The following is a 15,598-nucleotide window of genomic DNA, read 5'->3' as shown; positions in this document are numbered from 1 at the left end:
TACCTAACATTAGTTAGCTAATGTTAGGTAAAGCACGTGCTAGCTTTAGCTAGCTGTTATTAATGAATAAAACTGTAACTTACAGGAAATATGTTATCATTTAGCCATTAAAACATGACACAATTTAGTTCAGAACCTCTGAAGGTAAGAACTTGTATTCAACAAGTTGAGTTACTAGTGCCACATACTAGAGTCTAGTGTTCCCAACCCTGGTCTTCGGAGACCCTATAGTTTTGAAGACCACTTAGGAAATAAGTGTGTTCAAGCTTTAAAGTGTTATCCTTGGTTTTATTTTGTACTTGTATTTTATACTGGCACAAAATATTGCCAAATAAATCCAATCCAGTATTGTGCAGGTTAGGGGGTCCCTGAGGACCAAGGTTGGGAACCACTGGACTATAGACTTAAATGAACAATGAAAGAGATACAGGAAGACTAGATGTTCAACTAACATTAAGAATTGGTACAGTCCATTTTAGGGGCGTCAATCTTACATAGGGAGGTCAGCTCCTCCCACTACCCCCCCCCCTCCTCCCTCCCAGAATCTGAACCATGAGTTTAGGGCAGTGTGTATATTTATTCATTGGGATCTGACCTCCCTATGAATGTCTTACACAGGGAGGTCAGATCCCTGTGCCCCTTTAGGGTCAATATATATTTAACATGATCAAAGGTTTGTATGTTAATGTGGTTTAGATTAGGACAGAAATGATGAAATGTCAAGGCCACACAGAACCATATATTATGGCATCACTACATCACAAAGGACTAATTTGCATAAATCTGTGTCAAACCTGTGTCAAAGTATATGTACAATGTGTCAAACATGTAAGGCACTGTGACTGAGTATCCATTGTAGTTTCACAATGATTTTCTGTGACTGAAGGACACTGCCATTTCTCGCCACTAGGAGGTGGTGTTGAATAGATAATACAAAATTGAGATAGTGAAGCTTGTTGACTTGTTAAGAACATATTCATTTTCAGAGGAAAAAATGATGAGTGCAGTGTCGAAAGAAAAAAAATGCAAATAATCTGCAAATTATGTTTAAAGACGTCAACATGATATAACCCCAAAAACACCCTATCAGAATCCAGAATTTCAAATCTGAATATGCAGTAGTTTTTTTATGGAGTTAGTTGAAGGAATTTGTGTGAACCCACTCAGATTCCATAACGCCTGCACGGCTTCATATTTTGAACGGCTATTAAAAACAAAAACAACAAAAAAAAGATAACCTAAAGGGTTGTGTTTCATTGAAACAACAGAGGATTTAGCAATGATTAAAAAAGTAATGATAAGCCGAAATGGATTTTAAAAAAAGTCAGTGACACATACCCCCCCCCCCCCCCGCCAAAAAAATAATAATTACAATTTAAATACAATAAGTGTTCAACATTGTACCATAGTCTATGCATTTTACTTATGACAGTTACTTTAATATAACCATAATTAAGGTTTAATGAGCTGCACAGTAATGTTTATCTGCCTGATATGTTAACAGAAAAACAGTAACCCGTGCCATAAATATATGAATTTTGCATTTAAAATTTTCTATCTTGCGAATGAGGTTCTGCTGTGTTTCGTTGGTGCCACGAGTGACCGGATCGTTTACCGCACATCAGCAACATGACAACAACAAAACACACACAGATGCTGTGGGGCTGTTAGCTGAGTTAGCTCTCCGAGATCAACAACTGCTGACTTAGTCCGTGTATTACACTACAGTAGCCGGAGGAGTGCTACATTACGAATTTAGTTTACGACGCGATGTTTAATCTGCGAGACTAACTATGACCTGCGGATATTTTAGTCTTTTTTAACGTTATAGCTAGCTTGAGCTAAGTAGCTTGCTAAGTTAGCTCTATGTATGCAAAGCTAAAGGTTAGCTAGCTAGTTGCTAGCATGTTAGGCGAGGTGGAGACTACGGGGAGATGCTAGTGAGGTAAGAGCAGCTGAATTGGCTGTGTGATTAGATGTTTATTTTTATTTCTATGAAAGTGACTGTGAACGGTTGATATTACATGCTTTCATTGTAGTATTTGTGTTTAATTCCTTGGCGTTAGTGATATTTACATGGCGTTAGCCTGGCAGCTGTAGCTAACGTAAGATCTTTGACCTGCTAACAGTAGTTAGCAGTGACTAAGGCCGAGGACAACAAACGCTATAAACTACTATTTATTTATGAAAAACTGCAGATATATCTATATCGGTTCTGTTACATGTCCACTAATACTAAAAGAGTAGACGTGTTGACGTCATTGGCTAACTGCAGTTAGCTGTCGTATTCTGAAATGATAGTTCTGGACTGTAAGGGAACATTAGCTCACTGTTACATGGCCACATTGTCACACAAACAACTGTTAGTGGTTAGAAGGTGCTAACCAGTAGTTCAGATATGTTTAAGTGTGAGAAATGGAATACTGTATTCTCTTTGTTCAGAGAGTTTCAGATACTTTTGTAACAAAGTTCATTTGCATGTTAGGCAGTCTCCAGTAACTAGTAAACAAAGGAAAAATGACTCGGAAACGAAACTAATTATGTAGTAGATATGAGGTTGCACTTTGGTTGCAACGGCTTTACAACTTGTGAGGTTTTCTGAAATGCTCATCCAAAAAAAATCATCCAAAATCACGCAAGGCATGGTATAACGGTGTGATTATAAGATACATATGTATGATAAAACATACAAATAATTAATGTGTATGAGTGCAAACAATGGTAAGAATATTTCATGAGGTGAAAGATGGAAGGTTCCATTCAACAAGACATTCATTATTTGTTTTATATAATGCCAAAAATCGATCCTTGTCATTTGATATTATTTAATTTATAAACAAGAGAAAAGGAGCTTACATTTTGGTGTACATCACTGGTCTTTTGAGGTCAAGATGTTCCAAATAATCCAACACAAATTTTAAATAGCAATCCAGTCCAAAGTTGTTCTCAGTCACCTTGCAAAAACAGTTGGATAGTTCAAAAACAATCCTGACGATGTAGTCCACATCTGAAGCCGTGCGTTGACTTCTTCCTGTACAGTCTGGCGTTTGCTTTCCTCAGTCCAGCGAAAAATTGTGACAGAAATTTGTCGAGCATTTCATCTGACCGTTTGTACTTCAGTTACAGATGTTCCAGCGAATACTGCAAATGCCTCCAGACGGCTTACACTGTACTGATAATAATAATAATAAGCTCGTTCAAATCGTCTGTCGCCAAAACAAACCCCGCCATTATGTTTTAAGCTAAGCACCGTTGCTGCTAGTGTGAGTTTCCCAGGCTATCGCGGCGTGCGACAGCACAAAATGTATAGTACCAAAATTGCACGCTAAATAGCACCAAAATTGCAGGGTAAATGAAACACAGTGGCAAATGGTACAAATAATTTATGTCACGTGACAGACACACTACCAATCAAATTACAAGGATCTATGTAGGCATTATATAAAAAGCAATAATCAGTCACAGGATCAAAGGTAAAACCTGCAAGCCAGTTTTGTAACTGAAATTTCCTGCTCCAGTGATACTATAAATTAGTAATTGTTGAAAGTGAAGAACAGTTCAGTCTTTTTAATTATTTAATATTAAAGATGTGCATTTAATCAAATTGAACTTTTATTAGTGATGGGATATGTCCTGTGTGCACAAAACTTGGATGGACTATTTCAAGAGCCCTAGCTTGTTTATTACATGTATTGAGATGTGTTTATGTTCATGCACCAACTCCAGAGGAAGTAAAAAAAAAATCAGAAAGGTCGACAGTGGAACACGAGTGCGAGCTGTGGTTGTGTGAGTATATATTAGTTTATGGGTTGTAGTGGCAGTGTTATTGATCAGAAAAGCCACTGTTTTTGTACTTTTTCAATTTTTGTTGGCATACAGTGTTACTAACCAGTTTGTGTTTTTTATGACACAATCGCCCGGATTTCAATATGGAATCACAGAAGTAAGCTTTGTCTAAGTTACTGTAGGCCAGGAGTATGAATCTCAATTACACTGAGAGCCATAAGATATATTTTAAAACTAGAAAGGCACCAAGAAAACATAAAACACTGATGGTGGTGTAAATATGTCCAACACCAATGTTCTTGCCAAAAGAGGAAGAGAGATCTTTGTGATGCCATACGAGCTATTGAAAAGGGATACAAAAGGAATGCTACATTTTTAGGGTTAGAGGTAAAAGCAATATAGAAAAGGTGAATTTACACAACTTCGTTCCTTCCTTTCAATAAATGAAGCTGTTAACAGAACATATATCTATAAAAACATAGATGTTTTTGTAGATATGCATTTAGATTGACAAGTCTAAAGATGACAAGTCTAAAGATTAGCTCTGATCTTTAGACTTGTCATATTTCAGTCGCTTAAACTCCTGTTTCCATTCAAGCTTAAATATTTGTTTGCATTTCTGTAGTCTGCCTTCTCTGGCTCAAGTTCTGTTATCACAATAGCAGTTTGTGCGGGCTTGGTAAACGCATGCTTGAGTAGCCCTAACATATGGGTAGCTGCTAACTTGGCAGAGATAAGCATTGTACTCCTACTGAAATGTTTACTAACCGTTTACTAACTGTTGGTTATTTTTGTAGTATTTTGAACTAGAAAGTGTTATGAAGATTTAGGTTGTTTGGGGAACTGTAGCAATTGGGGGTTAACTGTTAATTTGTGAAGGCTTACAGCATGGTGGCCACAGGGGGTTCACCTACATGGGATATTTGGTGCCCATGTACTCTCACACCAGGGTTAATGTCGAACCTTGTTAACCATCCTACAGTTAACAATAATTAAAAGGCAGCTTATGGGTGGATTTGGATGTAAGATTGTCTGTCAAAAAAGCATCACTGCACAAGAATAGAAATTGATGAAGAGGGAGAAGCCCAGAGAGGTAAGAGAACTGGAGATGTTAATACGATTGAATTCATTCAGCATTAAACTGAATCCCCTTACCTGTATTGAAATGTTTGGGCAGTGCAGTCTTGTTTGAGGGTGGGTGGTAAAGGGTTTAAATATAACGCATATGACTCAATAATCTTACAGCCCTTGTATGTCCGCATCAGAAACATGGCACGTTCTCTGAGTTTTTGGGCAAATTACATAGCAAACAAAGTGAAAATGTAAAGAAAAAGTAACAATGCGGTGGAAAGTGGGCATGTGTTAAGGTTTGTTTATGACCCCGAGCTCAAACATATCGAGGCGGTTGTGCAGGCGAGAGACCACAGCTACTCTGTCAAAATGTGTAGGTTAAAATTTACCAACACCGCCTCCCCCATTTGCTATGTCTTCCCTTCTCCACTGGGAACCAAAAAAAACTGCACTTTTTGTGACAGCTTTGGTGATTGGAGCCGAAAACAAAACAGTACACCGTCTTTCCATGTGAAGGGATGCTGTGTTTGTGTTGCGCAATGAGAGGCTGTTCCCAGAAGTGGCCAAATCCCGTGATATCACGCAGGGGTTCAAACGAGAGTGCGCTGCCCCATTAAAAGTACCACCTGTGATCGGCCAATTAAACTTTATGATGAAATTGAGAAATAAAATCACAGTGTTGTGGATAGCTCCATTACAGTTCTGCAGCTCAAGGTGAGATAGAATGAGAAGTCTGTGAGGAATGCATGTTAATTGGGGGATGGAGGAGGAAAAGGTGTTTTGCAGCACCCACAATTCTCTTTGCCAACCTAAGGGACTGTACACTACTTATGTCCTGCATTTTGCTCTTGTTTACCTAACCAGGCAAAATGACCTGCATTAAATGCAAACAGATGTGTTCACTACTATGTACAACTTGGACTAACCCCCCCCCCCCCCCCCCCCCACACACACACACACATTTTAAGTAGGCAGTCCATTGAATAATAAAAATACAAGTGCATGCTCACAGACCATTTTAAATTAATCATGTCTGGCATGCTGGCTGGTTCCAAAGCACGCTGAGGAGTTGGGGGTGGTATCTGGCACCACAACATTGAATTTGACATACTTGTTGTTGATCAATTATTTAATCCTAATTATAATGTATAGAGAGCTTATCAATCATAGATGCATTACAAAGTTATTATTACCAGGATTATTTGTGAAGGTGTCGACAACTTCCACTTGGTGACTTAAAAAAATGTGTTTTGTAAGGGATCAAGTCATCCTATACCACTTTATAGATTTACCAAAGTGAAACTCTCATAATGGCTGCAGACAATATGAAGATTTGCATGTAGGAGTTTAATTCTGGTTGGACATCTTCAAGTGTAAGATTATTGGAATTTTGTCGTTTTAGTTAATATATTTGTCAATTTGATGCACAGAGGTTGACCTACTGATATATATGTAACCAACTAGTATTTTCAGAGCCATAGTTGTCATAATATTGTGAGCTTGATCACACATCTCTAATTTAAACATAGGAAGTTTTTCCAAATTTACAAAGACGTAGGTGGGTCTTGACAGATGCACTCTGACTGTCCTCCAGTTGCTTACTCAAGTCCATAATGTAGCATTACTGGTTTTATGCATAATCTTTGTGTGCAATTTATTTAAAGTTATTAAGGATGCAGTGAGTAGGATCCTGTGTTCCTGTTCAGCGGTTTTCCTGAGTGCTGATTTTGTCCTTGAACAAAACAGAAGTCCAAACTGATAAACATTGGGCTATGTGTTGTCCCAACACCTGGGTGGGACAGTGATGTGAAAAAAAGTATTCAGAAAAGTGTAATGATTTCATAAAGTGCCACATTTAAGACTGACTGCTGTCTAATATTTATTTTTGATTGTGATTTTTGTAGGGTGGCCTTGAATGATTAAATGAGCAAGAAGGGCAAGTGTGAAGAATTCTGGGAGATTCAATATGAAGCTATATGTGTTCCAGGTCAATAATGGCAGCACATTGACATTTGACACGGATCTTGCAGTCCAAACGTAAGAGACTGGTTTTGTCAGTACCCGTCAGGTTTAATATTCAGTAGCTCTTGGCTAATACTTTCAAATAAATGTTTGGATTTTTTTTTTCTTTTTCTTCAGTGTATTGGAGCTTAAACATGCCATCCAAGCCAAATACAAGATTGCAGTTCAACATCAGGTCCTTGTTGTCAATGGAGGGGAATGCATGGCTGCTGAAAGGCGAGTCTGCAGCTACAGTGCTGGCACTGTAAGTTTGTGTCATTTTTTTGTGTGCTTTTTATTTGCCTTTTATGTGCACAGGTGACGTGTGATGTAAGGATCGAGGTCTTTTTGTTTTTTCTTTAGGAAACAAACCCCATATTCCTCTTCAACAAAGAGATGATCTTGTGTGACCGGGACCCAACAATCCCCAAAACCACCTTCCAGAATGAGAATGAGATTCAGGTTAAAGTGGAGGAGTCTCTTTTGATGCCAGCTGTCTTTCACACTGTTGCCTCGCGAACACAACTTGCAGTGGTAGTTACCAAATTTTCCATATAACATTCTTTTCACTTCATTTTTAAGCAAACCCATTAATTGTGGTATGCTCTTGATCTGTGTTGATATTCTGAATAATTTGTCTATCTAGGAAATGTCAGAAGTTGCCAAGATCCTTTCCTCCTTCTGTGAGCGATTGGTTCACGATGAACATCTCCAACACCAAGGCTGGGCTGCTATTATGGCAAATCTGGATGACTGCACTCAGTCTTATCAGAAGTTGCTCTTAAAATTTGGCAGTGCTTACACAAATTACCAACAAGACCTGGAAGAAATTAAATTGAAACTCACAAAGTAAGTATTACACGATAAGAATGCTGTACGCTATATTACACTTTACGATTCATATCACACCTCATATGCTGGAAGCTATTTGGTTATCTAATGCTTGACTAGCACATTTACCGACATGGCATTTAATTTTCAATAACTCCAACACGGTCTTGAGTCATTTAGGTATTTTTTTTTAAACAGCTGAGGAAAAAAAAGATTTACATTTTATTGTTTCAGGTTGGGGACAGCAGTTTCTGTAATGGCCAGGATACCTCTGCTTGAATGCTTGACCAGACATAGTTACCGTGAGAGTATAGAAAAGTCCAGCTCAACCCCTGAAAAGGATTCAGATGAGACTGAGGATGAGAAATCTACTGACTCTGTACTCTGTGCAACTAATGTGCAGAGACTCTCCAAATTATCAGCAGCCTCGTCTCCTTCAGGCACAGCTTCTTGTGAACCAACTGGAGTCCAGGAAAGTAGCGAAATGACTGACAGCGGTGGTCTGAGAGCAGCCCTACTAGATGACGACACTCCAGAGTTGGCCAACACCCCTTCCTTTAATGTCACCTTATTAGACTGGATCAATGTGCAGGATAGACCCAATGATGTGGAATCAGTTGTAAGGAAATGTTTTGACTCCATCAATAGGGTGAGTCATTGTTTTAAGAAAAGAACCACCAAAATAATCTGAATGTCATGGGATTGGGGGTTATTATGCACATTAAGTGTTTACTTCCATGTCATCTTTCAGCTGGATCCACGGATCATCCAACCTTTCTTGGCTGAATGTCGAGACACAGTGGCTAAGCTAGATAATCAAAACATGAAAGCCATCAAAGGCCTTGAAGACAGGTTGTATGCTCTAGACCAAATGATTGCAAGCTGTAAGAAGTTGGTGAATGAACAGAAGGAACTTGCTCAGGTAAGTAAAGTACCTTGGGCTTCAAATTAAGTTATTTCTCCATTTCCACTTGTTAAGGAAGTGTTCTTGCATAACTCTGGCAGGGATTTTTGGCCAATCAGACGCGGGCTGAAAAGCTGAAGGATACATCAGTTTTGCCTGACTTGTGTCTGAGTCACACCAACCAGCTGATGATCATGCTCAACAACCACAGGAAGCTACTAGACATCAAAAAGAAGTGCACCACTGCCAAACAAGAGCTTGCAAACAACCTTCAAGTCAGACTCAAGTAAAACTGACAGGCTATTTGCAAAAGTGCAGGAAATGTTGAGACGATCGTGGGAAAGGTTTAACACTGGGTTTGATTCTTCATTAGATGGTGCTTCTATGTAATGCTTCATGCAGACCAGGATGGGGAGAAGCTTCAGGCTCTACTAAGACTACTGATGGAGTTAATGGAAAGGGTGAGGGTGGTGGAGGCCCTCAGTACTGTTCCCCAGATGTACTGCTTGGCAGTGGTGGAAGTCGTCAGGCGAAAAATGTTTATGCGCCACTACAGAGAGGTCAGTGCTAAATATATTCAGCTGTACTGATACAAAGAGGGAGAATCTGTTAACTCTGAAGTTTTAGCTTCTCAGCATGTTTGGCACTGAGCATGTACATGGCTGTGTTTAGCCAGGGGTTTTTTTTTTCTTCATGAAGAAGTAAAAAGAAATATATTCAGATGCACAAGTATTTGGACAATGACAACAGCAACAAAAACATGATGGAGCTGAAATTAACAGTTATAATATACTTATGTAAACCTTCAGTTTAAATTTAATGGATTTAACAAAAATATAGCATTCAGTAATTACAGCCATTTTTATACATAGTTACTGCATTTCCTTAAGTCATAAGTAATTGAACAAACTAAACATAAGGATTATTTGTAGTACAAATCATTGATTTTCACATAGGTTTCTTTAGACGTTCAGGGAACAAATACACAAACATTTCCAAGTAATAATAATAATTTTTTTAAACGCGCTTTCAATTAAAGTGCTGTGCAGGCAGTTAAAAACAAAAGAGACAGTAAAATACAAGCCAACAGTTATTTAAAATGTTTAAAAAAACCTAAAGAACCATAACAAAGTGTAAATAAGTGAGTCTTTAGCTTTGCTTTAAAAACGTCCACAGAGCCTGCCATTCAAATGTCCATAGGAAGATTGTTCCACAGCTTCGGTGCCTGAAAAGCAAAAGCTCGTTCTCCAACAGTCTTTTTCATGACCTTTGGAACAACCAAAAGGCCAGTTCCCTGAGAACGGAGGTTGCGGGAAGGTGCATAAGTCTTCACAAGATCCTTTAGGTAAGAAGGTGCAAGTCCATTTACAATTTTCTAAGTTAATAAAAGCACCTTAAAATCAGTGCGAAACTGGACAAGGAAGGCAATGGAGAGAGGCCAGCACGGGGATAATATGCTTGTATTTCCCCGCACCTGTCAGGATATGAGCAGCAGCATTTTGAACCATCTGCGAGGCATGAAAGCTTTTCTTCGGGAGTCCTGACAGAAGCACATTGCAGTAGTCCAGGTGTCACAAAAGCATGAATGGGGAGAAGTCACTAAATATATTTTGTACTTCATTTCCGTCAATCATAAAAATGCAAATTCTGTGTTTCAGTGTTTCCCATAATGCCCCTGGCGGCCGCCTGCGCTTCCCAGAATGCACTGCGGTTCCAGCAAAGTTCTGCTGTCTCACAACGCATGTAAACAATGGCAAAGCGAGGATGTGGATGGCATTAATTTAGCGAGTTCACGGGCGGTTATGATGATTATTCGCTCTCCCAAGTTGAAAGGGTTACCTAGAGCAGGTGCAGCACCTGTCATGGATGTCTGCTGTGCCCCGATGTTGTCTTATTGTCCATACTTCACGAGATGTGTTTACACTGTAAGTGCTGAGGTCCTGACACTGAAACTCTGCTGAACCCGACCTCTTGCATGAGTTACGGACCGTCAGATGGCGCGAGATTCACAACTGCGAAACACCGAATGGTACAGTATGCTAATCTGTCTGGAGTAGGCAGTTCTTAATTACTGAGTGATTGTGCTAGAAGGAGACTGATGACTGAAGCCACCAGGATACCCATGGCAAGTCTGAAGGGGTTTGTATTATTTGTATAAACAGTAACCATTATAGTAAGTTTGTCCAATTACACTCAACAAAAATATAAATGCAACACTTTTGGTTTTGCTCCCATTTTGTATGAGATGAACTCAAAGATCTAAAACTTTTTCCACATACACAATATCACCATTTCCCTCAAATATTGTTCACAAACCAGTCTAAATCTGTTATAGTGAGCACTTCTCCTTTGCTGAGTTAATCCATCCCACCTCACAGGTGTGCCATATCAAGATGCTGATTAGACACCATGATTAGTGCACAGGTGTGCCTTAGACTGCCCACAATAAAAGGCCACTCTGAAAGGTGCAGTTTTATCACACAGCACAATGCCACAGATGTCGCAAGATTTGAGGGAGCGTGCAATTGGCATGCTGACAGCAGGAATGTCAACCAGAGCTGTTGCTCGTGTATTGAATGTTCATTTCTCTACCATAAGCCGTCTCCAAAGGCGTTTCAGAGAATTTGGCAGTACATCCAACCAGCCTCACAACCGCAGACCACGTGTAACCACACCAGCCCAGGACCTCCACATCCAGCATGTTCACCTCCAAGATCGTCTGAGACCAGCCACTCAGACAGCTGCTGAAACAATCGGTTTGCATAACCAAAGAAATTCTGCACAAACTGTCAGAAACCGTCTCAAGGAAGCTCATCTGCATGCTCGTCGTCCTCATCGGGGTCTCGACCTGACTCCAGTTCGTCGTCGTAACCGACTTGAGTGGGCAAATGCTAACATTCGCTGGAGTTTGGCACGTTGGAGAGGTGTTCTCTTCACGGATGATGCGAAGGAGATGTGTTGCACTGCATAAGGCAAATGGTGGTCACACCAGATACTGACTGGTATCCCCCCCAATAAAACAAAGCTGCACCTTTCAGAGTGGCCTTTTATTGTGGGCAGTCTAAGGCACACCTGTGCACTAATCATGGTGTCTAATCAGCATCTTGGTATGGCACACCTGTGAGGTGGGATGGATTATCTCAGCAAAGGAGAAGTGCTCACTATCACAGATTTAGACTGGTTTGTGAACAATATTTGAGGGAAATGGTGATATTGTGTATGTGGAAAAAGTTTTAGATCTTTGAGTTCATCTCATACAAAATGGGAGCAAAACCAAAAGTGTTGCATTTATATTTTTGTTGAGTATATTTGTGGCCTTTGGAAATGGCTGTATTTCATAAATTAATATATTTTTGTTAAACCCCTTGAATTAAAGTAGCATGTTGGTCAGCAGAAGCTGTGTTTAAATGTGCTTTATAAATTAAATTTACTTACTTACTAGAATCTACACTACAAGCACAGTTACACACTGTGGTGCTGTACTGAGGGACAATTGTCCCTGTCCATGTGTTTGTGGACCTGACTATATGGAGCTATTCCTTGTCCAGTGCTAGAAACAAACTTCATTCCAAAATTTCTTGTTGTTTGCAACCTCATTAAAGTATAATGCTGCTCTAGAGGAATTTGACTACAGGTTGCTGTTCTTTTACATCAGAGGACACTTGTATAAAAATATATATGTTTTTTTCCCCCCACTCCATGGTACAAAATGCATTTTTGCCTGTGTGTGTATATTACACTTCACATGACAGCAGTGGCCAGTCTGCGTCTTTGCACCTCTTTTATCCAAATGTCCTGAGAGAGCTGGGTAATGATAAAGTAATAATACAATAACATGCTGTTGTCGTGCGGTATGCATTTTCTGAGTCCCTCTGTTCACGCCCAGTCACCCGCAATGACAGATATTCGCCCGAGTCCCTCTAACTCGGGCGAATATCTGTCATTGCGGGCGACTGGGCGTGAACGGAGGGACTCAGAAAATGCATACCGCACGACAACAGCATGTTATTTGCATTATTATCACTTTTTACTGAGATACACAACATGTAACGCGTACATAAAAAGTTGGCTCACTTAACTCTTGTTGCGTCGGCTGGCAGGCGCTGCTCTCCAAATTCGACAGTGAGTCCTCATCAAGCTGGCTCCTTTAGCTGCTGATCATTGTTGTACTATCCATGAGAAAATCATCCGGAATATCCATATTGGGACCAAAACACACTTCTCGCCTTTTCATCTTTTACTCTGTGGACAGTTTTTTTTTTCCCCACCTCTGTGGACATTTCTTGGGCTGCGCGCTATGACGTCATTTGTTTACGCACAGCGGGCGGGTATAGCCAGGTAGCGTCGACGTAAATCTATGATACCAGCCCAGCAACGCCCTGGTGAAGTGACAATAATGCCTTTTATTTGGTTCATATTTTTCTTTGTTTTCAAAAACTAGTTTTATGAGTATGGTCTGTACAACCCTGTCTTAAACTGTTTCTTTTCATAGTGTTGTGCACAAATGCCAATGAATATACAACTTCAGCATTTAAATTCAAAATATGCGTAGTCTTCATAGATACTTATTTAGAGATTGCCATTATGTCTTTAAGATCACTGGGGAAAGACTGTTTTTCTCTAAATCTTTGCTTCTCTCAGTGGGCCTATGTGCTCGTGAAGGAAGGAAAACGACTGTACGACGCAGAGAAGTTTAAGAGGGAAACTTTTGGGAAGCTCTTCAGTGAGTATCTTTTGGGAATACCCAGTTTTCCACATCTGAGTTGTCACTGCAGAAAACCACCTTTTGAAATTGTACATCAATTCCAACTAAGATGAGAGCTTTTGATCTAAGTACTTTTTTTTCAGGAAAGTCTTTCCTTCGAAATCGTTTGTTCAGAGGACTCGATTCTTGGCCTCCAACATCATTTTGTGTATGTTTACATTTAACACTATATTGATCAAGATGTTCCCATATACAGTAATATTATGCCATATTTGATTAAATCTCTTTTGTCCTCTGCTCATGCCTATAGACGCGAAAGCCCAGAAGGTTTGATGATGAACTTCCAGACATCTCACTCAAGGACCTGCAGTACTTGAAATCTTGTTGTCCTGTAGAGGTGCAGCCTTTTCTAATGTAAGTCGTTATCGTTGTTGCTGAAATTGTTTATGTTTTTGTACACCTTTTGTTTTTGTATACCTTTTGTTTGTGTGGTTTAGATGATTTGTATCTTTGCTGCTAAGTTTTGTTTCACAGTCGATTTTGCACCAATCCTCTCATGGATATTCAGAAATCATAAAACTGTCCATTACCATAGAAAAGATGTGCGTGGTAACAATTAAAATTTACATTATCGTGTCTTTTTGGGTGTTGCTTGATGAAAGTAGTGGGGCAGACAACAAAAAAGTTTTTATTAGGCCATTGTTATGCCGTGTTGACCCAACATCGACAAGGCTGGACGCAAGATATAAAATGTTCCATGTTCCCGTGGCAGCAAATAGCATAGTACTCCTCTCACAGAAATGTTTACTAACAGTGACTTTACGGGAGTGACGCACATAGAATGCGCAGGGATGTTCCCCCATTCAAAAATAGATTTTTAAAATAACGTCTTGGTTTTGTTTGTTTCTCCTCACTACTGTAAACTTAGTCGGCAACTTATGCGAATTGCTGCTTCTGTTCCTGTCTTCTGCTGTGGGGGTCAACCTGCTCCGTGTGTCTGAGCATAGACTGTGTAAGGTGTGCTTAGCATGGAAAGCATACAACAGTGAACCAGGCTGCATCCAGAGAGTTTGGAAGAGTAAATGGACTGATTGACTTACTTTTTTCCTTCCAAACTAGGAACCTAAAAGCCAAAGTGTACCAATCCACATTTGTGTTGAATCACTGTCCCCTGGCAGCCAGTCTGCCATGTGTAAACCCGATCCCATCAAATCAAATCAATTTTATTTATATAGCGCCAAATCACAACAAACAGTTGCCCCAAGGCGCTTTATATTGTAAGGCAAGGCCATACAATAATTATGGAAAAACCCCAACGGTCAAAACAACCCCCTGTGAGCAAGCACTTGGCGACAGTGGGAAGGAAAAACTCCCTTTTAACAGGAAGAAACCTCCAGCAGAACCAGGCTCAGGGAGGGGCAGTCTTCTGCTGGGACTGGTTGGGGCTGAGGGAGAGAACCAGGAAAAAGACATGCTGTGGAGGGGAGCAGAGATCAATCACTAATGATTAAATGCACAGTGGTGCATACAGAGCAAAAAGAGAAAGAAACACTCAGTGCATCATGGGAACCCCCCAGCAGTCTAAGTCTATAGCAGCATAACTAAGGGATGGTTCAGGGTCACTTGATCCAGCCCTAACTATAAGCTTTAGCAAAAAGGAAAGTTTTAAGACTAATCTTTCTACTCTTACAAACCCTAGGAACTACAAGTAAGCCTGCAGTCTGAGAGCGAAGCGCTCTATTGGGGTGATATGGTACTGTGAGGTCCCTAAGATAAGATGGGACCTGATTATTCAAAACCTTATAAGTAAGAAGAAGAATTTTAAATTCTATTCTAGAATTAACAGGAAGCCAATGAAGAGAGGCCAATATGGGTGAGATATGCTCTCTCCTTCTAGTCCCTGTCAGTACTCTAGCTGCAGCATTTTGAATTAACTGAAGGCTTTTCAGGGAACTTTTAGGACAACCTGATAATAATGAATTACAATAGTCCAGCCTAGAGGAAATAAATGCATGAATTAGTTTTTCAGCATCACTCTGAGACAAGACCTTTCTAATTTTAGAGATATTGCACAAATGCAAAAAAGCAGTCCTACATATTTGTTTACTATGTGCATTGAATAACATATCCTGATCAAAAATGACTCCAAGATTTCTCACAGTATTACTAGAGGTCAGGGTAATGCCATCCAGAGTAAGGATCTGGTTAGACACCATGTTTCTAAGATTTGTGGGCCCAAGTACAATAACTTCAGTTTTATCTGAGTTTAAAAGCAGGAAATTAGAGGTCATCCATGTCTT

The 15,598-nt window shown here is 39.8% G+C and overlaps 1 protein-coding gene across 2 annotated transcripts in view; it reads left to right on the top strand.

Annotated features, from left to right (window-relative positions):
* The first annotated feature begins 1,619 nt into the window (after window positions 1–1,619).
* rb1cc1 (RB1-inducible coiled-coil 1) overlaps window positions 1,620–15,598 on the top strand; it is a 37,238-nt gene continuing 23,259 nt past the window's right edge. The window contains exons 1-13 of one of the 2 annotated variants that reach the window (XM_034182358.1): window positions 1,620–1,966; window positions 3,777–3,781; window positions 6,762–6,894; window positions 6,997–7,123; window positions 7,222–7,392; window positions 7,505–7,707; window positions 7,924–8,338; window positions 8,441–8,611; window positions 8,695–8,879; window positions 8,967–9,153; window positions 13,235–13,316; window positions 13,442–13,506; window positions 13,609–13,712. In XM_034182358.1, coding sequence (XP_034038249.1) covers window positions 6,824–6,894; window positions 6,997–7,123; window positions 7,222–7,392; window positions 7,505–7,707; window positions 7,924–8,338; window positions 8,441–8,611; window positions 8,695–8,879; window positions 8,967–9,153; window positions 13,235–13,316; window positions 13,442–13,506; window positions 13,609–13,712 — 1,781 coding nt within the window. In that variant the 5' untranslated portion in view covers window positions 1,620–1,966; window positions 3,777–3,781; window positions 6,762–6,823. The remainder of the gene's footprint in view (window positions 1,967–3,776; window positions 3,782–6,761; window positions 6,895–6,996; window positions 7,124–7,221; window positions 7,393–7,504; window positions 7,708–7,923; window positions 8,339–8,440; window positions 8,612–8,694; window positions 8,880–8,966; window positions 9,154–13,234; window positions 13,317–13,441; window positions 13,507–13,608; window positions 13,713–15,598) is intronic. The other variant, XM_034182357.1, reaches the window with a different exon arrangement.

The sequence above is a fragment of the Thalassophryne amazonica genome, chromosome 12 (assembly GCF_902500255.1).
Source record: "Thalassophryne amazonica chromosome 12, fThaAma1.1, whole genome shotgun sequence".
Lineage (NCBI taxonomy): Eukaryota > Metazoa > Chordata > Actinopteri > Batrachoidiformes > Batrachoididae > Thalassophryne > Thalassophryne amazonica.
The sequence above is the reverse complement of the archived record's forward strand: the minus strand, read 5'-3'. Positions and strand labels throughout refer to the sequence as shown.